This window comes from Frieseomelitta varia, unplaced genomic scaffold (genome assembly GCF_011392965.1).
Source record: "Frieseomelitta varia isolate USP_RPSP 00005682 unplaced genomic scaffold, Fvar_1.2 scaffold_227, whole genome shotgun sequence".
Lineage (NCBI taxonomy): Eukaryota > Metazoa > Arthropoda > Insecta > Hymenoptera > Apidae > Frieseomelitta > Frieseomelitta varia.
Genome location: NW_025109954.1, coordinates 122,841 through 149,206, shown reverse-complemented (window position 1 = coordinate 149,206; position 26,366 = coordinate 122,841). Strand labels below are relative to the sequence as shown.

Below are 26,366 nucleotides of genomic sequence, written 5' to 3'. Positions count from 1 at the left end.
AACATTGTAATAAATAAAATAATTAAAATTGGTTTACTAAAGTTCACAAAACGCAAGAACATATCTAATAAGTAATAAAAATGAAAATTTTATTTATATAAATATATATTTAGTAACATATTTTTTATTTACTACTTATTAAAATCGCAATTTTCTCTTTTTTTAGATATTTTTAATTGTATTAAATCCGTTTTTTGTATAACATAATTTAAATTGATTCGAAAAGTATTAAAAGTTTTAAAGGATTTATATTTTTAAACAATGCAGCACATTATTTTTTTTAATTCATACATTTTATATTTATTCGTTTATTTACATTATCTTCATATTCTAAATAAATAAGATGCCTTACAGGGAATATACTGTTGCACAGAGGAAATATACAGGGATACAATTACAATTTTAGATTTTATTTGATTACATTGTATGCTTCAGCATACTAAAGAATACATGAAGCAAGTAAAAAAATGTGATTGCGAACCACAAGCACGTGATGTAATAATTTATACATCAGATAAAATTAAATAAGATATCTGTTAATCGTACGATGTACGGAATAGATAAGGATAAAATATAAGTTAGAAGGTTAAAAATAAAATTCAACGTTATCGCACAGTCGCATTAATAAACTTACCTATATACTATGATCACAGTTACATTCATAATTATTATAAGTTATTACATGTCATTATCGTCTTTATCATTATTATTATCATATTTTACTGTATATATGTACATTCTGGTTATAAATAGGTGTATGTTCAATTAATTAAATATAATCTGATTTGAAAGCCTATGACTAGTGATACCTATTTTCTCGTCAATGACAGTATGACTGATAATACTATCGCAATTTGATATAAATGAAGCTCCAAACAATTATTATATCATATTTTAAAAACAATTTTATGCCTCTCCTTTAATACACTGTACACGTTTTTTCTTCATTTCATCAAATATCTTCGTAACAGTAAAGTTTTATACCTTTATTTCACTTAAATTATTTTTTTGTTTACTGATATTTAATGTGGGGCTAAGTCTGAATATTATGCACACACATCCGCGGAACCAAACCTTTTCGATCACCTCTTGCACATAATAACCATTTACTATCTACCTCTAAAATTACTTTCAGCTTCTCTCCTTCTGCAAATGCAAGATGCCCATTATCTGATGGCATTCTATGTGTGAGTGTGCGAACCTCTCTGGAATCGAGATGCGCGATCTGTTATTTTATTAATCTATAAAAAGGGAACAGAAAGGACAACCAAAGATTAAGCTCTAAACTTAAAATAAAATAACTATTATAATAAAATAATATATATAAATTATAAATAATATGATAAAAAACTACAAGAATTTATAAAATGCAAAATAATAAGAACAAGAAACTTTTGATAATTAAAAATTCAATGAAATAAATATGCTTAACACATTGAGCCTATTTAATTTCTCTGTACTTACTTAAGTGGTTTTTTTGTAGGATGATTTCTTGTAGTACTAGTAGTAGTTGGTCGTGGTAAAGACGTAGACGCTGCTCGTCTTTGAGGAGATACTAAATGTTTATCCTTAGACATTACACCGTAGGACTTGTATGGTAGAGAACTAGGTCGTGTTAGATGAGTTCTTGTTGTTCCTATAATTTCCTGATCCACTCTACTAGTACGTTTTGTTGTATCTTTGTTTCTTACGTCTATTGGTTTTTTCGGAGTGGTTTTTGTCGTTGATAACATAACAGGCTTCTTCAAGGATGGAATCCCGGAAATCGGAGATTTCGTGTTTTTAACAGGTCCTGATATTGTATTTGATTGTTTTACTGGCGAAGTAAGAAGCCTAGGTATCTTCGATTTTCCTACACCGGTAGGTGTTCTTATAGGTGATAAAGGCGATGATATCGTCGGTTGAATTTTTGCGTCTTCTTTCCCAATCATTAATTCCCACTTTTCTTGAAGTTTTCTAAATTTCTCTTCTCCGGACATATTGTCCTCGTCGTCCATTTTATTTTCTGAATTATGAGATTTCCTTGATATAGGCTGTTTATTCGACGCTCTATTCAATGGTGAATGTTCTAAACTATCGGTGTAATCTTCAGAATCTTCGGAAGCCAATTTATCAAGAGCACGAAATATTTTCGAACCTATAGGATTACTTAAGCGTTTTTTAACAGTTTCCATATCTGACTTATATGTACCACCAGGCTTCTCGTCGTAGTTGTTATAAGCGACGCACGATCGCGGACGTACTTTTCTAGGACTGGAGACCATTACACACGTATCCGTTTTATCAAAATGATGTTCTTTTGCATCAATATTTCTAAAGTTTACAGCCTGTGAAATATTTTTAGAATAAAGTTTTATTACATAGTAAAGCTTTGATAATAAAAGTAAAATTGAAAATTATTTAATAATACTAACATTTATTGTATGATTATGTAAACTGCCAAAACTATTATGCAGTTGACGATACTGATATAGAAGATCAAGCTGAAAAGGGCAAAATGCAAGAGGATTTAAAATATGTAAGAGAGCATCGACAACTTCTCGCGCATTTGCATTAGCCAAAGCTGCTACAAATAAACTGTTACTATTATAATGTTTCCTTAAGATGGATTCTCTTGTACACAAATATGCAAACCATGCGTCCAAAGCTCTTAAACTGAAAAATTTATAATTTATTTATAATATGATTATAATATATGTACATAAAATAATATATTGCAATATTAACTCACTTTAATAAACCAAATACAAATGCATGAAACTTTAGCATTCCCTCAGTAATAACATCATCGCCATTAATTTTTTGTACTAATTCATTTAATGTTTTAGTAACTGGACCTTGTTGAGAAGATGCTTCAACCACTTGCCAAACACTATTTGCTATTGGTCCAAATGTTGAACTTAAATGCGATTTTAATCCATCTGACATGATAGTATACAAAGCTGGACATAAATTACTAACACAGATTTGAGCGCATTCATTTTTATCATTGTAATTCTGTCTATGGATTGATTCACTATTCCAATACTTGAGTAATAAATCTGCCGCTTTATTTACGGATAATATCATTTCTGGAAATTTACAAATAATTATAATATAGAATTAAAACTTTGTTAAAATTATAAATAATATATTTACTTCTCTTTTCATCTAAATCCAATTTATTATCTGGGCTCATTGCTCTTCTTTCCTCTGTAAATGCAGAATCTTTTTCTTGTTCATTTGTAACAATGTTTAAGTTAACCTAAAATAAATATATTTTCCAAAAGTTAATCACGTGTGAAATTTAATACAAATAGTACTACGAAACTTAAGTAAAATTACCTTATTATCTAAATACTTTTTCCTTTGGTTTACGGCAAAGCTGACAGTCTTTTTCTGTGATTCTATCATATCAGTAACTTTGGTAACATCTTTATTCATCCTGAGAGCTAAAAACTTTCTTACATACGATCTTAATTTAACATCGGGATCTTCAGTATCTCCATCACTACTTTGTGACGAAAAACCACTGCGTTTCAAAAATTCCTCCAATTGTTTTACATCATCCTCACTATTTTCACAATTTTCAATTTCTAAGTCGCCAGTATTAGCCAATTCATTCACTCTTTCTACATGATATTTTTCTTCCGTTTCATCGACATCTTTCTCTGAATCAATAATTCGACCACGACACGTTAATTGTAAATCGTTATTCATATAATATGGTTCTTGTAATGACATTCTTTTATTCGTTTCAGGAACAGACTGATCCTCTATTTCTTCTACATCTCCCATCTCGAACATGCTATATCTCTTATTTGCAGGAACCTTGCTTTTCCTTAAAATACTTCTGGGTAAAGGTGGTCTTGGTGGCACTTTTCCACTAGAAAATTCGGATTCACGATCTCCGTGTGGTAAAGAGATAGATCGTTTTGGGAGAGACGGACAAACTGTTTTTGTCTTACTAATTTGTCTATGCATCTTTTTATCATTACTTACTAAACTGGCCTCAGAACTAATACTATCATAACGGTAAAGATACAATGGATTGGTTGCATTTAATGTTTGTTGATTTGTTGATGAGTCCGTTAATATGGTAGAAGAACCACGATATCCGGAGGATGGTTGTGTCGCGGTACTGCTGGTGGAGGATGAATTATTTGGTATGATTTCACTTATAGTACGAGTTTTATGACACATTGGAGGGGATAAACAAAACAGCGGCTTTTTCATTTCTTCATGAATATTAATATGTTTCGACACTTCTGGTACATCGTGCAAAATTTTCTTGTACTCAGCAGGCAAGAGGAATGTTAACGACTCCCAGTCCTTAACATGTGAAAAGCCACGTTGACGCAACGTGTCTATATCGTTACATGAAAATGGTCTACCAGATCTACCAGTATGTTTCCAGCTAACTCTATTTTTTCCAAAGCATTGCGGTTTTAAGGCTATATTATCCAATTTTGTATCTTTAATATTGAGAAATGATAAGTCAGGCAAAGCGTAATTAGGATATACAACATAGACTGGCTTTTTATTAACAATTGTTTCCTTTAGAGACAGATTTTCTTTTTCCTTTACAGGCGGTGTATATACTAATGATGTTTGAACCGAATTATCCTCTGTTTCAGCTATTGCTTGAATACCTGTCGTCTTGCATATTGGATATTTCTTCTCTAATGATTTAATCCATGCAGTTTTTCGCTGATGTTCGAAAACATTAGGAATGACATCAATGTCATTTTCCTCAGCATCATTACCATGTGTTAAATCTGATTTAGACATGTTCTCTGATAACTCTTCTATAGACGCAGATGACATCATTTCATCCTTTTGTTCACTTATCGTCGATGATTTTGGAATGTCATTAAAGCTATCTTTCTGATTTTCTGTGTCCTGATTGTTATGTTGATCACTTTTGACCCAATTAATAGAAAAATCACCTTCTGGAACTTGACATTTAGAGATATTATTTATATTTTGCCGTTGTATTTGCGTATTTGTATTAGTACCACTGTCACTAGCACTATTGTTTGTAGGCCATTCATTATCACTAACAGAGTCTGATTGATCCAATGTAAGACTCATTCCTTCAGCACTCATACTTTTTTGTTTCATAAACAATTTTACAAGACTTAAATTTTGCAATTTCTTTCCTGTTGAATTATGTTCTCCATTATCAGAACTTTCTTCATTTATAGACCGACTCATCACAGATCCTGAATTGTGTAACTGTTGTACATGATTATTTGACTCTGCAGAATCAACCTGTTCAAAAAATATTAAAAATTTTTACATTAAGAAGATACTGTCTCGAGGTTTTGAAACTTACAGAAAAATTGAGAGGCATATTAACATGTAACTGTCTAGCCTGAGTAAGATCTGGCAAACTTTGACTTCTCTTATTTGGTGCAGATATAATATTTTCCACTCCATGTGAAAATTCTGGTATTGTATTATTATTGCCTGATGGATGTCGAGTTATAATTTTATTCATAGAAGAATGTTTCAAATTGCTCCATGTTGTATATATTTTAGAATCAGAACATGCCATTGATAAGTCATTTTTCAAGTCCGCATTTCTATTATAATACGGTTCTGCCGTTTCATAAGTTTTTTGCTGTTTTTCTATAAAAACAAGTCAGTAAAATTATATTTGTTTGCTATTTATACATATCTAATATCATTTGTTCTTGTACCTTGGTTTTCAAAATCTTGAGAACCATCTGAATACATTGTAATACTACCCTCAAAAGCAATAGTGTAGTTGTCTTTATTATTCGTTTGACATGTTAGCAGCATATCCTCACAGTCCAGAGAGTCGACGCTATAACTACCCCCTGGTGGTAGTATGGGTGTCTCTTTCAAAGGTGAGAAGAGTAATGACGATTTGCAAATAGAAATTGTATCTGTTGTTGAACAAGCGGAATCTTCTCCCTTTAATAAAAAATGTGATTTTAATATAGATTCTATGTATTCTTAAATAATCTCATGCATATTGTATAAATAGCACAGCTCACTTTCATGCACTGCTTAAATAAAAACTGGTTTTATTAATTTTAATAGTTTCTATCTTCTGTAGTTGTTACATAATCAAATTAGCTTATAATTATTTTTTTTATTAATCATGCAGAGGAATTGCAAGCAAATCAAGTTTTATTTTTATATTAAGCAAAATTCATATTAATGTAAAACACTTTTATAGCATCTTTAATATTAAAGAAACATCCGTAAAAAAAATTTAACATTTTCAGCCATTATCATACCTGGCTGCTGGTATGAGGGCTGATTGATGAACCGATGTCAAGTTTTTCCATAACAGATCCAGATATACTGGCATATCGTTCCCTTTGATAGTTAAACTGCCATAATAATGAAGATATAGAATGCTTGTAGAATGTTATTTACAACAATAATGAAGAAGTAGGAAATATTTTAAGATGTTACAATAAAAAATTACAATTGATGATTATTCATAGATTAAAAAATAACATTTATCGAAAGATATCTCAATTTATCATTATTAGTAACATTGTAAAATACTAGTTTTTGTAATATCCGAAAAGATTTATAATATATTTGCTTGCAAACTATCCACAATGAAAATAATTGTTTCTGGTAACTAGATTATATGACTTACGTTATAATATAAAGAACAGATTATATAATAATGAATTTTATTTACCTCTGAATGCTGAACTGGATCTGTGCACATGACGGGCAATGCTGTAAGCAAAGTATGGATATCTGCTGTACGAAAGCTTTCCATATCAATCTCTGCCAAATTAGCATCCAGATTACGGGCAAGATCGTCATAATAGCCCAAATCTTCCCGCGAATATGAAGCAGAGAGTGAGGATAAGACACTTGGATGAACATGAAGTCCTCCATCTCTATAGCTGTCATTTTATGTAAGTATAAATATATAAATATATATATAAATGTAAGTATAAATATATAAATATATATATAAATGTAAGTATAAATATATAAATATATATATATAAATGTAAGTATAAATATATATGTATTATGTAAGTATAAATATATATTTATAATATAAATGTACTATAATTCTTATTAAAACCTTACCCATAATCAATGAACCATTGATATTCCACATTGTCCTGCACAAATTCAGAACTAATTAAATCATGTTGGATAGAATCTATTGCAGGATTGGAGTTACAATCAGATCCTGGTGTTTGTGGATCTTCCATCATTGCAGCCCCCTTGCCTGCACCTAAGAAACATTATGCATCATTAATAACAATTACCAAGTCATACACAGTTAATTAAAACAATGAAAAACAGACCATATCTCGCATAAACAAAGTGCTTTTCTGGTTTGTTAAACATGTTTCTTTTTTTCACCAATATAACATTGGAAATCACATATAATACAAAAGCTCTTGCTGCTAAAATTACATGATTTAATCATTTGGTTACATTGTTTACATTCACTGACAGACCAGAAATGTGTCAAATCCATGTGTTACACAAATCATGTACAAAAATAGGAACTGAACGTGCAAAACTGCGTGTAAAGCTTCGCTGTTATTATGTTATTGGAAGTACAATGGTATGTGACCATTTTTTTATTGATGTAAAGCTCACATAGTTGCAGTACCATAGTAATGACGATGAGGAATTATAATTTCTGGAGCACAACAGAAAACTACTTACTCGAACGGTTTCAATAGTGCTATCAAAGCACTGACAAACATGTTAAAAACTTCTCTTCGTATACCGTGGAATGTTCACGAAGTAAAGTGTCAGCGAATGACGTCAGGCTAAGGTTATGGCGGACGCATTTGAGCAAATGCGCTCACGTTCCGTATCGGGGATAATCAAGGCTGCGCGTCATCCGGACAGTTAAGAGGGCGTGTTTTAAGGTTAGTTGTCACGTAATAAATAATTAATCAATCGATCGAAGGATATTAATTTTAGTTTGAGAAATTGATGAAAAATGTGTGTTCAACAATGGGTAACGATGTGCTCTGAAATAATTCAAAATTCCTCAAATATGAGATAAAATTCGAATATCTACTTGATACATCCAAAAGATTTGACTTCCGAATTTAAGTCGCGACAGATATAAACGTTGAATCTTTAAAGTTTAAATGCGTAATAAGTATCCAATATCTTACTTTTATGATCTTTTATATTATATTAGATCTTCAATATCTTATATAAGATTATGAAATCCATCAAGACTTTCGAGAATTTTAAATATTAAATCATGCTCATAGTACTACATATTGGAAAACTTTAAATTGTTTCAGAATTCAAATTTACGTACCATGTGCCTATCATTTTCGGAATTATCGAAAGATCAAAAATCGATTGTCTGACAATATTTGTTAAACATCAATTAAACAGTATGAATTTTCTATATAAATTGTTTATTAACATACTATTTAACATTGTAATAATACTCATATTTCGTCATGCAACGTGAAAAAACACTAACAATGAGCCAGGAAACTTAATATCATTATATGTATATGTTAGATTACTTCTGTGTTTAGTCTTAGATATTATATGGCCCATAAATAATAATAGCTAAGTTATAAATATTCTAAATTAAAGGAGGTACAGTAATATACATATGTAATTGATAGTTCACTGTCATTCGTAGTTTACGACACATGTGAATAACTCAATGGATACCAGTACCCATCTTCAATGACTTTTAATCCGTCTCGTTAGAAAAACTAAAATTAATACAGAACGATGAGAGAGAGAGAGAGAGAGAGAGAGAGAGAGAGAGAGAGAGAGAGAGAGAGAGAGAAAGACGAGTTACAAATCGTACCTCGAGTAAAAATTCTTTTCCATCGCATCGCCACGGTCGCTCGGAGTTTTTGTTCTACGGAAAATATTTACATATTTGATAAATGTTATCCGAAAACACTCATGCTCGCGACCATATGGCGACGATCCGCCCGTCACTCATTGGATTTAAGAACTCATTTCAACTGCGCCTATGGAGTAGGTACGATTGCTAATGCGGCGCATGAGCATTACCGATCCAATGTAAAGGGTGGGCGAAAGGAAATCGGATACAACACGGCTGAATTAAGACTATGATATGCTAGATTTGTTTTGTCACTTGTCAAAAACATTCACGCTTGAATGAAAGAGTCTATTTTTTTTTGCCGACACTTTTGCGCAGAATCATTGCTTAAAACTTTGCTTCAATTCTTAAAGTTGGATGTGGTAAGAAAACTTTTGTATTAATATTTTATAAATTCTAATAGTTATAATTATATTTTTGAATAATCTAACTATTACTTATTAATTGTAGGAATTGTTCAATGAATCTTTTTATGCGACCTCTGTTAGCAAAACTATAAGGTGAGATTAAAAGTTCCAAAATTTCTTTGCTAATTATATTTGTACTTTTATAAAAAATATGAAGTTGCATTATTGTTATTTTATTGTTTACCTCTTAATACTACAAAGAGTAACTTATTATAATGTTTCAGTAATAGAAATTCTAGCATCACCAAGTAATTTGTTTTTTGTATTTCTTTGAAGCTTTAATTTTATTTCAAGATATCTGAACCTGAATTTGAGTAAACGTGATGTTAGATAATAGAACTTGTTGGCGGTAATATATTTAATGGTCTTAATATCAAATACCAATCGCGGTTTCATCCATCTGAGAGAAAATTCTTCACGGTATCTCGTTCAACAGTGTGGAGAGTGGATAATTTTAGCAGAAGTAGCGAGGGAAGTTGCAGAAGAAATTCAAGAGCCAAATTTCATGACACGACGAAAATTTTACATGTGAACTGATGAAATATAATCCTCGAATTTGCCTGCCAAAAGGAACTGATTCTCTTGGCTTGGTTTGTACTCGCAATTTTTTCTTCACTAAATAAATCCAACAAATCTGTTCTAATTTAACAAAATTTTTGAACATGCAATATTCCTCTAGGAGTCTAGAAGTAATATCATTTTTTACTTGTGCTTTTTTTAGGAAATTAAAAATAAAAATTTTAATGACTCTAAATCAAATGGAATTGTCATGTAAAAATATATTAGGAATCATCACGTAATTATATTTCAGATGTCATATAATTATTTTTTCCTGTGCGCATATGCAAAATATTCCTGTATTGAATGCGCTGCCCAAAATAGTAGGGCCAAGAGTCATTTCTTACATATGTAGTCGTGAAAGAGTTTTAAATCAAACTTTAAATTAAATAAAATTTTTCTGAGGAACTTGACAGTGTCACATATATTTCAATCGTCTTGTACGGAAATGCAATTCTTGAAACTATCCATTTGAATTGATGTTATTATTCCATCATACTCAACAGTACGTTTATTAGCGATTGTTAATACGCGTAGCCTTGAACAAATAGGTGAGACATTTTACTATTCTCCTCGGATCTAAATGATCTGAAATAGATGTTATATTTTAATAGATATTATTGAAATATGTTTGGCACTAGTATTCAACATAATTTTACTATTTTTTTACTTTTTCTATACTTTTTATGAATAAAATATTCCAAGAAAAGAAGATGCTTGATCAAATATAATCACGATGAAGAAGTGAGGAGAATAGCAGAATGATAATTATGCTGACTAACCAAAAAATGAAAAAAAAAATCATGTTCATGTATTTTCATGGATTTTATGCGAAGAAAGGTCTGGGATTTGACTCTTACTATTTCCTATTACTGGATTACTTTATCAAATGTTTCATCCATTATATTCATAAACTCAATCGTTGTTGACAGTACTCAGATATTAATACCTAAACATGAATTAAAGATGTATTATGTATAAAGTATATTAATTTTTGTATATTCTTACGATTATAAACTAAACAATGGCATATTTCATTGGGCCGCCGATAATATTTTCGTTCTTTCCTCTTCTGTTTGCCATAGTAAAGATGTGGCGGTCGTGCAGGCGTCTGGAATGGTGGGCTCATACGGCCCACAGAGAACTCTGCTATTTTCATGATGACGCACAACAGAAGCACTATCATCATTTGTTAATATTCAGCGTTTTTATTGTTCTATCACGTTACAACATAGTAGTAACGCTTTGTTACTGGATAGCCAGTCAGAAAGTGTCTCACGTAGATTCTTGAAAGAAACTCGATCGCGCGTTTTAATAACTAACAGATAAATAGTAAGTGCAAAAGTTTATCAGTTATCCGAACATGAATATATCGAAACTCTTTTGTTCGTTGTTTTAAAATGTTCACTTTTCATTAATCTACTACAGACAGTGCGCATATGTACATTTATCACTGCAAAGCTACATCACGAATGGGAACAGTTCCTGCGACACTCCACGGCCTTCCAACACTTTTTTGTATGAAAGATGTTTGTACTTTGACGAATGAAATACGGGTAAAACACAGTCGATTACTCGTCTCTGCTCGAGCCGATGACACCTTTCAAAGATGCCTTTGTTTATAGCACACCACTTCGCTGCAACGTTTACATCGCGAACAATGAACATGCATATTGTCGTAGTTAAACCCACGTTTCCGGTTTTACTGAAGAAAACGACGTCTATGCGCGGAAACTGTGCAACTGTATAAATCTTGAAGAATTTAAGTATCAACAACTACACCGGCTATACTGGTTTCTGGCGGAAAAGAGATATCACAATTAAGATTCATATATTAGATTGTTCAACTAAATTTCAACCTTACAGATAAAAAGATAATTTCGTGACGTTTGCTGATTTTTGATCTTCTAACAGTATAGAATTTGCAATGATATATCAAGATTTTTTATAATGAGACAAAAGTTTTTTACACTGATGAAGAAGAATTTTATTTTATATAGTCGTCTCTACTTTAAAAAGCTTCTTCACTGATTTATATACATATATAATTTAAAAAAAATGAATTTCTTTTATTCTGAAGAGTAAAAAAGGCACGTATAAATAAAATAGTATTTCAAATATTAATATAATGTTAAAATTTTTACTTATAGAGACGATTAGAATTCAAAAATGTTAGTTTCAAGTAGTACAATTTATTTAGATGCTATACTATTCTTTCTATATTAATAAATAAATAGTAATTTAATAGTAATTCTCCATTTTCACCTCCATTTTCTAAATAATTATCGTATTGATATTTATAACTTAGGTACGTATAGCAAGAAAATATGAACCGTATTTTGAATAGTAAAGAATCTGGAATTTCTTCAATATTGATACTCATGAAAGTACGATATCAGTGGGGTGTGCCCATCAAGATGAGTCACGAATTTCGCAGAAACCACATCTAGATAGCAAACTCAAAAGGGAAAGTTTGAACAAAGATGTGGAAGATTAAATAGAATTACAAAACGTAGAATTTTGGCATCTATCTAATATTCTAGAAGACAATAGTAATAATAGTTGTTACGTCAGTAGACGCGTTCATCTGCCTAAATTGCAACAAGTGGTGAAGCAATTGTTTCGAGTTAATCGAACGTTAAGATAACGAGGGTTCGTCGGACCGATTAGCGCTTTGAAATACGGACAGAAGATAAAAAATACTGGAACATTGAGTGACACACATTGATCGACAATTGTCTGAGGATTATTGATTCATAAATAATTGATTCAAGGAAGTAGCTTGTAAATCATAACAATGGATAACAAAGCATTTTATAAATTATTGAAAGGAATCTTGTCGATAATGCATTGTCGATTAAATCCAAATTATCCTCAATATGAAATTGATGTGAAGTTCAAATTCAAAGTAGAAAATATGCAGAAGTGGCAATTATTATTTATCAATGCAGAGTTTAATTTATCGCGATATCAATTACTATGATTGAAAATCAATCATAGCAATCAATCAAGTCCTATTGCATTTTACGCGTAACTATGAAATCAGAGAAAATTATTTACCTACTGATACTTTATCAATAATATTAAACGATTAATTTCGTTAGTATTATAATATTTATACAGGATAAATGTGCTTTACTACAGTAAGTAAGCGCTTCACAAAATCGTCGTTTCATTGCATAGTACATATATAATGACCTAGTAAATCAACATTAACTGCAATAACTTATTGGGTACTTATTGGACTATCAAATAATACATGAAGTCTTTTAAATTTGATGTACCTTTTACTGTTACTTTAAATTATTTAAAAATTTATTAAAATAATATTAAATTATCTTTTATTTATTTCATCATTGTCAAGTTCAAATTATATAAAATATTTAATCAAATATGACATCACTAAACATAGAATTAATGTATCATATGCATGTAATGTAATTATATGCTTTTCGTGGAAATAATTTTCTTATACTCTTGTTTTAGAAATTGGAAGTGCATTGGAGTCTTTTGTAAGGCTCTGCCTTGAACTTTTTATTGTTCAAAATCTGGTTCATATTTTTTTTACTATACTTACTTAAATTACTTAAATTACATGTAAGTATATACGAATGAGAATTTTATTGAGGATAATGATGACAATATAAAATAAATTACTATTTATGATTATTAATGTAGAAACTTCTTTTAGACGGATGTTAAATCAAACGTGTTTCCTAAAATGATGATAACAAACTTAAATGCTAATTGTAAGCAACATTTAAAAACGGAAGGATTATCTTCTGTGTAATAGTACTATTCTAACAAAAGAGGGCGAACCTGTAGTCCGTACTACAGAAGGAACACACATGAATGTATTACACAAGATATAGAAAAGCCTTATATCGAATGTTCATGTCATTCTAACGAACTCATTCATTTCCAAAACGGTTCGTTCACTTTCTTCGTTCACCACATATACTATCACTTGTATAAATTTTCCCAATGCAGTCGTTTATAAAACAACACTAGACACAAATACACATTTGCTTGTTTTCAGATAACAAATAGACTTAATCCAGTTTAAAATGATGGAGGAGCAATACGATTTTTTCACGATTATTTTGGCGAAATCAGTTTCTGGACCGCTGTCTGAGTCAGACTGCCCTAACAGCGTGCGTCCTGCGCGGGAGAGCGTTTGCACACGGCACGACACGACGCGGAGTTTAATCTCTATTAATAAATACCCGCTTTGCCTCGGCCAGAATAGAGAGCAGCTCTCCACTGCCGGTTCTTTGAATTCATACGCGGTGTTTCATATCAGAGTTCGTAGCAAACGCGAACCGATTTTATCTTTAATTTGATTTTTATCGACGAATTCACCAGGGAGAGATTCGATCGAGTTAATAGGGAAACAATGTACGATCAAATTAGCGCTTGATATGATTTATGACTTTCAGACCTTAGAATATTATCCTGCAATATTTATATTAAAATTTATCTTTTTGTGTATTTGTAGGAAATTTTGATATACATCAGTTGATTATGATTCTCGAGTTTGAATTTGAGCCAATTCTCGAACTACTGTTATGGAAAATCGATTTCCGGATTGAAAACTAAAAATAGCTCCAAGTTTCTTTTCATTTTGGTAAGCTTTAATTCAGTATTATTTATAAAAGAATATAAATTCCCATGCAATTTTATTTGGGATAAGATGTCTGAACATAAACAATTTATCAAATCGATAAGCGCTATCACGGGTATAGTATATCTTCCGATGAAATGAAATGTAAAGTAATTACGTGTACGAAAGATTTACAGAGAGCTCAAATGAATTTAAATAAATTTGAATTGTAGATTCAAATTTAGTGGATAAAATAGTTTTCTATCTTTTTTTATTATATTCGTTATAAAAATATGAATTTACATGACTTAGCCGTACTATAATAATTAGATATTAATTATTATAAGAAAGTATATATTACACATTCAGTTTTTATAGATTAAGCTACATTTAAAGTGAGTCGGCAAAAGTATAAATTAAATGTGTATGCAAACTCAACTTACCAACGCGTTCCCCGTTGCCGCAGACAATACCTGTCGTCAAAGCCTAAAAAATATGGATATATATTATTAATTCTATTTGCCGACGTTTTGTCAATATTTATTATGTTAAAAAAAAGAGGAATGCAACTGTCCTTGTTTATTGTTTCATATTACCGTGTTAGAAACTTTTCCAGATTGAAATATAATGACGTTTAAGGTTCAGTGAATTTTCGTGAAATTCGATATTACCTTTGATATTTAAAATATAGTGACGCCTTAGTCACGGAAATAATTACTACACTTAAGATCTCGGTTGTTAATTAACTTTTCTTTTTTCCAATATCATTTTATTTGGATTGAAGGGTTGCGACAGGAAACTCGCATTCTTAAGTCATTTCATAAGTAGCAAGTTATAAAATACCACGTTATTTTTGAACCTTCACAAGTGCAGCGAAGCAGTACCTTTGAAAGGTTGCATTCTCCCTTTCTTAACTTGAGAGCTAAGAGGAGAAAAAAAATATTGTTGAAAGAATATTTCTTATTCTATAAATAGTTATCATTATGAAACGATTTATCTTAATTGTTATCAAATTGCATATTATAACATTATCAACTTATCTTGGTAAGCTATAAATTTAGCTTAAATTTTTATTAAAAATTTGTTAAATTAATTGTTATATTACTTTTTTGTATTATATTTCTTCTTCAACTAATAATTTAAAAATTTATTATGTTAAATATTATTTTTTTGTTAATGTTTCAGTGATACGAGAAAGATATTGATAATAAAATAACATACATATTATTCGATAATTAACGATTAGACAAATATCAACGACAAAATTGTTGTATACGTGGGCACCCTTTTGCAATTCCAAAACACGTTTTTCTTTCTACAACCCACATGGCTTTGTTCTCTTCTTTCTTTTTCTTCTGAGGATACATGGAGGATACCCATATAAATCTCAACGCGTGAATAAAGGTGTCAGATTGTAATTAACCAGAAGAACATGATATACAGGCGGCTGCAAACGATTCTTAAGCTATTTTTCCGACGCAGGCAAACAAAAAAGGCCGAGTGCTCCGAGGAACAAGGTCACTGGATCCTAATAAGAGTTCGTGCCTAAATGAGAAATGGATGAATCACTGCTAGTACAATTATCTCCAACAACCTCGTAAACTGATCATTATTATCCGTACTTATAATTTCACAGTAAATAAAGTCGTGTTAATAAATGGTAAAAATGATAATCTATTTGTCTTTAAAATTCAATTTGTTAAAATTAGAAAAAGATAATTGCTTTTCGTTTCCCAATATTTAGTCACAGAAGATTTATAAATTTAAATACAAGATAGGTAATCGCAGAGAATATTTCGAAAAGAAAAGAATAATTGAATACAATAATATGAAAATTTTTAAATTACCAATGTCTGGCTATGTTTTTCAGATACAACGTATTGATCGGCATATTTGCACAAAACTCAGTGCAAACGGGAGAGCTTCTCTATTAGATGTAACCTTCGCATCGATTTTATGTATAACAGAGGTCAATGACGTATTAGGTTCAACTATGCCTTAGAACTATAAAGAAGACGACAAGAATTTTTTGATTTTGCTTTTTTCTTTTTTACTGCACAAACGACATTAGATTCCTACTTTTGATTGTATGTTAACACGTACGAGGCGTATCTTAATCGAGCAATAGAGAAACACACGCCCACATTCTTCAGTGCTAGAAAACGAGTCGATACTGGAGGTAGTCTGAGATACTCACGTTCATGGTGAAGGGACAGCTGACAGTCGATCCACGTAACACTCAACACTGCCACGAATTATGACATCGTGTAGAATTCCAAGGCAATATCACTGTAGTGGTCATATATGCATGTCACTTCTTAAAAATCACCCGAAGATGTACTTTCTGGAATGCATATTCTGAGTCACTCTGGCGAAGAGAGCCCCTCCCTGACTGCAACAACCCCTGTCTAACGTCGTACGCGCATGCTCTCGAATTTTACGGTCGTTTATGAGGAAAGGGGATGATTCCGTTTTGCACTTCTGCTGTTCTGCTCGCGTGTGTGTAATTTTAACCACTAATGTCTCGAGTATTGTTGCTCGATCTGATGCGAAGGACGCAATGATAATGAACTGCCGGTGGTATGGTCATCCCTTAATGTTTTCAAGTTATCCTGCGCATGTCCAGAACACCCTCTCTAGGCATTGATGATCGAACAACTGATCCACAACTTTCCACTCTCCTTTAACAAATATTTTTCTAAATACCTTTGCAAATAGATTAGTCCGTGTATTAAGATGACTCATATATGAATAATCAAGTATAAGAGATAATAGCGAATGTTACACATTTACAGTTAATAATATCTTTTGAAAGAGAGAATATGCGATCGTGCGGCGATTCTGACCCGACTTCGTCTCATATTGATTTTCTGCGCTTTGATATCTGTCTCCAGAAAGATTGTTATTTCTTTGCATGATCTGCACCTTATGCCTTGGTGTAAAAGATAGCGATAGCAAACGCGAAAAGCATTTGCTTTATATGGTGAGATATTTATAAAAGATTTTTATCTGATAATGGAGTTTTTGTTGAATATCAAAGGATCTATGAGATTGTATTATATTTTACTCATATCAGAAAATATTATAGAAAATAAAAAAACAAGTTATATCTTGCAATAACCGAAAATAATTTGTATTTAAAACTTGAAGTCAGTTCGTTAATTTATCTTTTTTAAATGTATGAAGTGTACGTATAAGTTTCATATGAAATGTAGGTTTTTGTGTATTATTTGATTCAGATAAGCAAATGATATGAATTATGTATATCCTTGTATTTATATTTGCAATTCAACAGAACGCTTAATTCGATTCTCAACATCGTAGACAAGAGACAAATTAATTTTTTTAATTTAAAAACTGACGCATATTAATTTTGTACCAGAAGAATGCTTTATTAGATTGCTTTATGTGGTACAAAATAAATACTTTTATAAAAAATATAAATTCTTAATATAAAGATTATATTGTATACAAACATGTATAAATATCATACATGATATTATTATGTTAGAAAAATATGTTACACTGGTTTTGTGACATGATTAACGTTATGACACGTTATGCTTTTTATCTTACAATTCTGTATGAGTAATTATGTACAAATCATATCTTGAAAAATATGATACATATACCATTGATACAGATACCATTGAAGTACATATCCTACGAATACAAAAAAGGGAAACATCTTTTATTCTGTACGTTTCGTAAACGTTTTAGTTTTTTATAATTTGGCATAGTGGTCGAGGAACTATTGTACTTAGCATGCATATTACATTCCTTTCCTATTTTTAATACTAATGCATATTAAATTTGTATACATATATACATAATACAATAAAAATTAAATAATTTCAAATTAGAGAATTTAATTGAATACAATATTTACGCTTATACTTGTTAATACTCATCATTCCTTTTTATTAAGCTCTTTCATATGTACTGCTCAATTGTATCAAGAGACTAGTATTCACATTACAGTTCTGAGAGTAGCTTCTGTTTCTTTTTTGCAACGAACAGTAAGGAATGTACAATATTAGATATTACGAATTAATAAATGTTTTCCTGTATGAAACGATTTATAACAATAACTTACTTTAAAGAAAATATTACAGACTAAAATGCGAAAATAAATATACGTGATGTAGAGATTTTTTTTCAATGTAAATAGATACTATTAAACGTATCGTCTATTTTTTGGTACTTTGCGACATCTTTGTCTTCCGAATATTGCAATTATACAAATGATTATTGTTGCTATCAACACCGCACCCACCGCCCATACTGCCTTATTACTACTAATCTTTGGTTTCTTATCTGTGTCCTGAATATCAAGTAATGACTTATCAAAAGGAACTTCGGTTGTTACTGACTGTAATGGATTATGATTTTCTGGTTTCTTCTCTGGTGTATATATAGACGATTTAGATTCTAAATTTTTACTGGAATTAGCCACAGTATTCGTATCGCTTCTTTTGTCATTTTGTTTGTTTGAAGACTTTGCATCTGGTACTTTTGGTTTTGTGTTCACATGTTTCGGGGTAGCAGTTGTAGTGCTAGTGGTCGTTAACGGAACATTCATTTCCATAATTATTTCTTTTTCTAATTTGTCTAATTCTGACTCTTTGGCGGTAATTGCTTTGAATTGGAAATCATCATCCAACTCATCAATGAAATCTTCTAACGGTAAGAAAAATGAGAGTAACGAGTCTGGTGAAATTTCGTCTATTTCCAAATATTTATCAATTACTTTCATCCAATCATCGGCACTTCCTTGCTGAATCATTTTTCTGTCAAAAAGATGTTTTTACTTTTATTCTAGAAAATTACTATTAGAGTTTTTATTTGTAAATAATATTTATAATAACACTTACAAGAAATCAATATTCATATGTTTTCTCACGATCGAATCATATCTAACTTCCGTGGATTCCATCAGATATTCATATAATTGAAATGCTAACATTGTGCCAATTATTTTCCTATAAGAATATTTATAACATTGTTTGTAACAATGTAAATATACTATTGTTTTAAAGTTTTTACTACTACTTACGGCAGATAAGGCTTATTGCTTGTAATATAATCGTCATTTAAAAATGTAGGCAAATTCATTCCATTAGAGTCGAGTCCTTCATATTCTTCTCTACAATTGAAATTTTAGTAACTTGTATTGAAAAATTTCTTAAAACATATTGAATATAATTTTAATATTTTAAGCAATTAGTATTACCTATATTCCCACCAAGATGATATTAAATCCTCAGAATTTGTTATATTTTTTTTAACAGCATTAATTCTCCACATGTCTACAGATATGTAATAAACAATTTGTGGTAATGTGTTCAATGCAGTGATCATAAGAGATGTAATTAAATTTTGATCATTATCGCTAGAATCATCGATAATATGCGTGTAATTTAACCAAGCAGGACTTGCAGCTAAAATACCAAAGAGTTCTGACACACTTTCCTCCAAACCTGTAAATAAAATTTTCATATTTTTTTTTCATAAGTCAGAAGTATATATTTATTGTCAATATCTTACCTGAATATCGATTAGCCGTGTTAAGTATCGGCGTATCTTCGACAGATAATTGATTGAATACAATTTTTCCTACGTTTTTGTGAGCAGAAAGATAATTACTTATAGTAGGCTCAAAGCAAGTAGATACCCTGTAATATGAAGACGATTAAAAATGTATAATTTTTGAAACATTTAATTATAAAGTACCTCAAAACAGCATTTTTGCAAAAATTAATTAATTTTGATGGACACTGCTGATTAAAATGACTTTTCTCCCAAAATTCTGCTTGCGGCACTTGACTTAGTATTTGTGCACTCATAGCAGAAGCAGTTTTGTAGAGCGATTTCCCAAGAAGTTTCTAAAATAAAATTTAATTCAATTTTCTGTTCAAATTTCATTTGTTATTAAAATGATAAATAAAATATTACCCTTTTCCAAAGATTTTTTTTAATACTATATATAAGATCTGGATAAGGTGTTATATCAATTGATATAGGAATCCAATCAGTTCCTTGTAAGGATCCTTTTATAACAAATGTAATTTATATAATATATTATTTATTTAAGAGCGTAATTATACTTACCAAGTAAGTATGCTGGTATTGTGTCATTCATATTAATATTATATTTCTTAGTCATGATAGTTATTGCGAATTTCAATATTTTTTTATGAAGATCGATAATCCTATTCCATTTATATCTAATTTTGTCATAACCATCGCTATATCCACTTAAGAGTTCCCAATATTCTGAAACATCTTTGGCACCTAAAATGGAAGTAATAACATATTTACAATTAAAAGTTATATTTGAAGTACAAACATTATTTATTTTCCCAAAATATTCACCATTTTCTTTGGCAGCTTTATCAGCAAATGTTAAGATAGTTGAAAAATTATTAACTAGTGGGGCTAGTTGTTGATGCCATGTTGTCCAAACAGTGCTCCTATTTCTAATATTGCTATCACGAGACAATATACGTTCTACATCTGAAATTCCCAATATATTTGTTATTAATTCAATTTTTAATATCCTTATGATAAATCGAAATTTCTGCTACCTTGTTTCGTGTAACCATTCAAAATTCCTTTGTGAATTGTAGATAATCTCATCAATTCTGTGATCCCGGAAAAATGAACAAGCTACAAGTAAGATTAATGTTGTAAGTTCGATTAAAATATCTTTGTTAAAATAAAACAAAATCTTACTGTTTTAAAATCTTCAATATCCAATAGAGCATCACCTATTTTTTCAGCAACATCGTACTTGTATTGTAAAGATTCATCGTTGATATCAGCTCTTGAAATGTTTGCTATTATGTTTTTTTCTGTGTTCTTGAAAGCGGCATAAGATATTAATTTCTCTTCCTATAAGAGAACGAGCATATTAATAAATTTTTGCATATTTATCGATGTACATTCCGTGTTAGTAAATTGCAAGACATACCCATGCTGATAATTTTTCATTCGATGGTGAATTAATGAATTCCCATTGCGCTTCGGCTGTGCTCAGGCAAGTATCCTCGTAATCGAATTCGGTTATTTTTATGTAGGCTCTAGTAGCCTCGTCTTCCTCAGATGCAATTACACAAACTATCAGATTAAGGATTATACAAACCCATTTTGATGGCATCCCTTTGCACTGAAGAGAGAGAAAGACTTATTATTTGCAAAAATACGTTAAATATTTATTAAATCGAAAAAGAATCAACGCATGTCGATAATATTGACGATAAAAACTATATATTAAAACATATTTGAATGTATCATATAAAAGTGATCAAATTGATTATTGGTGTATATGACTCATTTCATTATCGTCATTCTTTTTTGTGAAAACTATGTTTATATTTTACTCAGTACATACTACTTTGCAATCATTTGATAAAAATTGAAGTTATTGAGACTTGAGGATATGATTTAGTTCTTTTATGTTTTTTATTTTTTTACTTATCTATATCCAGGAAATAATTTGCTACGAATATTGTGTCGTACTTGATCTTCGTACATAGTTCGCAGAAAAGATCGTGAATACTAATGAGATTGTAAACTGAAGCATTGACGAAGCAAGTATTTCACGAAAGTATCTTAAACTGTAGGTTGTTCGCAAAATATCAAATTCTTTATAATATACATGCATAGTATAAAAAATAACAAGTTGTGCATTCCTAGAATTTGTTTTTCTTCACGATTCCTTAAAATGTACATATGTATGTACTACAGGAAAAATTCCGGAATGACATTGTGTCTGGAATACCTACATAAATAATCTCAAATTCCCCATATTTATTTTTGAAACACAGAAACTTGAACGCCTAATCTATTTTATGATCCAACTATATTTTTTCCACAATACACATATGTATCATGTTTTCTTAGAAGATAGAACTTGAAGTTATTATTCCATGCAGGTCGGCATAAGTTAACAATCGTGAATCGGCCGAATGGCCACGGTCACACCATATTCGCATGTTTAATTGCTTTCAATTCGATACTATGCCTAAGCAAATAATTCTGATTATAAAGGTCATCATGGGAATTCATTGACACCTTAACTCGAACAGCCATCGATCTACATACAATGTGCATACTTTAATAAATGGGTAATATTATTTTTGCGTTGTAGGTGAAAAGTCTCCGTGTTAGTAATTTCCAGAATAACAGAAAAAAAGAAAACCAATTCCAACCCATCGTGTCTGATTGTTAGAAATGTTCATCAAGTGTCTTTTATTAATCGCGTAATCGCGTACAATATGTTGTTGCGTAATTGTTAAATGAGACAATGAAAACTTATTTAAGCATATTAATAAATTTTGCGCCGACGTAGAAGGGTCGTTACTATAAACGAAGTTGCCTTATTAAACATTGTTCCACGTATAATTACAACTATTACATTGAAAATGTAATGTTTAATCGTTAAATCTTACATTCAGCTATATCTACAAGTTAACTGTGACTGTTCGAACGCATATAAATTATATGGAATTTATGCAACGTGACGGTATACACATGTATGTATATAAATATGCACATATGTACATAGCTGTTTGAAACTACCGGGGGAAAATAATGAAAGGGAAAGATCAATTTTGTTTTGTTCAAACTGGCTCAACCGGTACTAGGTCTCATCGTTATGAATTCTTCCAATGTACATATGTATTTTCCCATGTAAATAGGAATTATCGTGTGGTAGAAACCTGGAATACGCGCGCAGCTGGTAAAAACCTGGCACGACGCGCTTCCGCTGCACGGTAAGAAAAGTTTGAAAAAAGAACAAGAAGAATATGAATGTTAATGAATATTAAAGAAATGCAAATTGACAATCTACATTTTCATTGTAAATATGCGGAATAAGTAATTTTTTAATATGTTTCAGATTCATAAATCTGCGCACTACAATAAAAACGGATTTGCAGGTACTTTTCAAGCAGTGTTGACCAAATACTCGATTGTAAATTTACAATCGGTCAATACGTTTTCTTAGATCAATTTCACACAGAATCTATATAATTATATTTGTAATTCCTCTTTGGTGAAGTTTGTTTTATGTAACTAATGAAATTATCAGATGCTTCGAATTTTCGAATTTTAAGTATCTTAAAATATTCCATTGAAATTTTGTAATATCTGATGTATTTATTGCAAATTGTATCTGGCAGTTTGCACATCTTTACCTTCCTTTTCAGAGTAAATCCGAAATCACACTTTGTGTTGACAGATTACTGTAAAACGATTCTTTGAGAAAGTATGTCGTTAGCTCCTTTCGTTGAATCAAATAGTATAGTTGGATAAATTTGTAATATAATTGGAATATTGTTTTTCGCGTTAATACGAATGTTGTGTTACTTCAAAATCTCAATGCAACGTCCGTGCTATACCATAGATTTTTATCTTGAGGGGATAGTATTATTTCGATTTTTTCGATTTCTTCGAAGTAATCGTCGATCCAACGATATTGATTAAAAATTTTTTTTCAAAGTCGATGCAAATCGTAACGACTGCTAAAGCCGGTTCTTATTGCTAAAATAAATCTATATAGATCAATTATCAGCAATTCTAAGCGACGGAGGATTTCCTGCGTCTAGCGTAATTAATAGTTTTTATCGTAATCACAAAATCTAGAAGTTTTCATAATTCGGTTAATTTACATTCTAACAATACATTGAAATGCCGTATACATTAAGACAGTATTAACTAAATACATGTTCACTGAACCTTGATATTATGTACATGGTATTTAGAAGTAATTACTTCCCTGAATTTTCAAACATGCATTGCTTCACTATTTTAACATGCTTTAGTAATTGTAAAAAAACATTTATATTTAGCATACATATTTTTGGAACAACTGTACAAGATCTTTGCAATGCAATTGGCAACAAAATATAATGGATGAAATAATACAGAAACGAGAAAATTAATACAAAATTTAGAGAATTGAAATAAAAATTTTAGATCTGATTTATTCATTCATCGTTTTTAAATTGAATGTTCGGAGTAAATGATAAAATGAATGATGAATTTAATAATGTGAAAGTATGAAAAATTAATTGGGACTTGGCTCGTTGTCAAAATGCTAGATTTAGTTCAGTTTCTTGTTCTTGCTCACCTTAACTAGCCGAGCGTCGTTTCGCTCGACGTTCACGTTTTCCGATTCGGTTCCTGATAAATAAATGATTTTGGTGCGTGGTACGTGCGAACAGAGACTGACTGTACGTCAGAATGAATTCGAATAAGCAGAAAGAAAGAATGAACGCATGCACACACGAAGAGGTGATTCACGTTCCTCTCGTTCAAGAATTTTGTTATTTCTTGAAAAACAAAAAATTCTACTCGCAAGAATCACAGATCGTTGGTAGAAAGCGTGAAACGAATCAGGTTCAACACAATACTGCAGATGTGCACAACTAATCGAATGACTATCTCGAGCTTATCTCACTGCATGTGATGTGTAATGCATCGCGCGTATAGTGTATGACTGTATGACTATTTGTATGTTCAAAGTTCGGACGATCCAAATTCCTTCACATCATGCCACTTGCTTTGGTGGCAATGCTCACTGTAGCGTATGACGTGACATGGTCATCAGGAATATAGTTTCACAGAGATAGTAAACTATTCAGCGATTTCGCAATTTTTGAAGGTAAAACAGAAATAGCTTATCTAGATACCATTGTCGACAATGTAGGGCCCCCTTACCAGTTTCCTGTCACATCCTACTATATCGATTTACGCAGGTTTTGCACGATAGCGCCACTAGCACCGACGAGGTAAATTATATTGAGACGCAAGTCAGTTTCAGGCGGGAAACAGCAAGAAACGTTGTCTGGGAATTTGTCAGGTAAATCGTCAAGTAAAAATTATAATCTCGATAGCTCTGACAATTGTTTATGCATTGTCGAACATTTCTGCGATACGTATATTATATATATTACATACATTAAATCTAGTTATTTGTTGACTAGAAGTGAATAATATGAACATCCATATACCAAACTAACTTAATCAGAATAAATTATAATAATTTATATTTTGTTGAAGGGTTTCCAGGGTCTCTTTCTCTTCTTTTTGTTCCCTAAAAAGGATCAAGTGTTGCTTCAAAATCCAAAAGTAAGTAAGTTTGTATTTTGTAATTGTGGTTCCCAGGGTCCTAACCTTTTAAATGTTTCATTTTGAGAACGTGCACTTATGTGCTTAATTATTTATAAGCAAAGCAAGTGCATTTGCTGTAAAATTGAAATTATAAGAAAACAGTAAAATTTTCTAGTTATTTTTTTAAAATCATATTTTATTATAAAATTGTATCGTTTCGTTGTATCATTTTATAAAATTGTATATAATTACATCTGATAACAATTTCTTCTTGTCTTAAAGTATTCTAAGATATTTTAAAATTACAAATATGTTTTTTCTATTTTACTTAAATTTTACTTCAATAGCAAATGCAAATTTTTTTTACTACATGACGAGTATGCTTGTCATCAAACAAAAAAAAAGCCATCTTTTTATAATGGATATACTCGACACAAAGGGTTAAATATCAATTATTTTCGTGATAATATTAGCGTGCAATAATGATACAATTATGACATACTGTCTCGTATTTCGAGTCATAATTGCTGTTCAAGACATGATTTTTTGTTTAGGTTGTCTGTAGCATCTGAATTGAAAAATTACGTCATTCAAGTTCCTTTTCGAACTCGGTACTAATAATTAAAACGACAAGTGATTCCTTTCTGTAAACTTCACTTTTATTTCCTAAATACAAAACTATATCGTACTATATCACATAATAAACTATAATACACGTATGTACGTAATGATGCAGGAGCTTAACATAAATATTATTTTAATAAAAACGTACAACAGATCGATCTCGTTCACGTGACGTATTTTCTCGTAAAATGCACGATACTACAGAAAAATAAAA

The 26,366-nt window shown here is 30.7% G+C and overlaps 2 protein-coding genes and 2 long non-coding RNA genes across 14 annotated transcripts; 2 read left to right on the top strand and 2 right to left on the bottom strand.

The window, feature by feature from the left end:
- Window positions 1-389: 389 nt before the first annotated feature.
- Window positions 390-17,393, bottom strand: LOC122527578. 9 transcript variants are annotated; one of them, XM_043651890.1, is made up of 14 exons: window positions 16,608-17,393; window positions 14,854-14,896; window positions 7,302-7,403; window positions 7,078-7,228; window positions 6,671-6,884; window positions 6,252-6,347; window positions 5,685-5,922; window positions 5,318-5,613; window positions 3,325-5,253; window positions 3,139-3,244; window positions 2,732-3,071; window positions 2,415-2,655; window positions 1,465-2,327; window positions 390-1,205 (listed from the first exon to the last, which is right to left on the bottom strand). In XM_043651890.1, the coding sequence occupies exons 1-14, from the start codon at window positions 16,611-16,613 to the stop codon at window positions 1,034-1,036; spliced, it is 4,797 nt and encodes a 1,598-aa protein (XP_043507825.1). In that variant the 5' UTR covers window positions 16,614-17,393; the 3' UTR covers window positions 390-1,033. The 9 variants fall into 9 exon arrangements, with proteins under 9 accessions (XP_043507825.1, XP_043507828.1, XP_043507826.1 ...); XM_043651893.1 differs by lacking the exon at window positions 7,302-7,403 and having other exon boundaries at window positions 16,608-17,392; XM_043651891.1 differs by lacking the exons at window positions 14,854-14,896; window positions 16,608-17,393 and adding an exon at window positions 8,801-8,944.
- LOC122527581 lies at window positions 7,828-16,438 on the top strand. Of its 2 annotated transcripts, XR_006306365.1 has the most exons (6): window positions 11,939-12,950; window positions 13,294-14,205; window positions 14,306-14,434; window positions 15,284-15,454; window positions 15,596-16,070; window positions 16,281-16,438. It is a non-coding gene; the product is annotated as an uncharacterized LOC122527581 (long non-coding RNA). The 2 variants fall into 2 exon arrangements; XR_006306366.1 differs by lacking the exons at window positions 11,939-12,950; window positions 15,284-15,454 and adding an exon at window positions 7,828-7,880.
- On the top strand, window positions 9,114-10,916 carry LOC122527582. The gene is made up of 6 exons (XR_006306367.1): window positions 9,114-9,204; window positions 9,293-9,342; window positions 9,544-9,839; window positions 9,971-10,358; window positions 10,513-10,647; window positions 10,893-10,916. It is a non-coding gene; the product is annotated as an uncharacterized LOC122527582 (long non-coding RNA).
- Window positions 17,394-17,777: 384 nt separating the features above from the next.
- Window positions 17,778-24,997, bottom strand: LOC122527579 (angiotensin-converting enzyme-like). Of its 2 annotated transcripts, XM_043651899.1 has the most exons (13): window positions 24,546-24,997; window positions 21,384-21,578; window positions 21,146-21,304; window positions 20,998-21,079; window positions 20,786-20,926; window positions 20,522-20,704; window positions 20,366-20,460; window positions 20,144-20,295; window positions 19,958-20,085; window positions 19,644-19,890; window positions 19,467-19,556; window positions 19,285-19,392; window positions 17,778-19,200 (listed from the first exon to the last, which is right to left on the bottom strand). In XM_043651899.1, exons 2-13 carry the CDS (start codon window positions 21,567-21,569, stop codon window positions 18,588-18,590), a joined length of 2,184 nt encoding a protein of 727 aa, XP_043507834.1. In that variant the 5' UTR covers window positions 21,570-21,578; window positions 24,546-24,997; the 3' UTR covers window positions 17,778-18,587. The 2 variants fall into 2 exon arrangements, with proteins under 2 accessions (XP_043507834.1, XP_043507835.1); XM_043651900.1 differs by lacking the exons at window positions 21,384-21,578; window positions 24,546-24,997 and having other exon boundaries at window positions 21,181-21,298.
- Window positions 24,998-26,366: the final 1,369 nt, after the last annotated feature.

Bases quoted from the DNA above. Each gene is read 5' to 3' on its own strand.
- LOC122527578 (XM_043651889.1), bottom strand. From the start codon at position 10,996: ATGATGATAGTGCTTCTGTTGTGCGTCATCATGAAAATAGCAGAGTTC. The intron at 2,328-2,414 runs GTTAGTATTATT...AATATTTCACAG, and splicing joins TACATAATCATACAATAAAT to GCTGTAAACTTTAGAAATAT. The intron at 1,206-1,464 runs GTAAGTACAGAG...TCTCGATTCCAG, and splicing joins CCTACAAAAAAACCACTTAA to AGAGGTTCGCACACTCACAC.
- LOC122527579 (XM_043651899.1), bottom strand. From the start codon at position 21,569: ATGCCATCAAAATGGGTTTGTATAATCCTTAATCTGATAGTTTGTGTA. The intron at 20,461-20,521 runs GTAAGTATAATT...TTGTTATAAAAG, and splicing joins AATACCAGCATACTTACTTG to GATCCTTACAAGGAACTGAT. The intron at 20,296-20,365 runs GTAATATTTTAT...ATTTTATTTTAG, and splicing joins AAAAAAATCTTTGGAAAAGG to AAACTTCTTGGGAAATCGCT.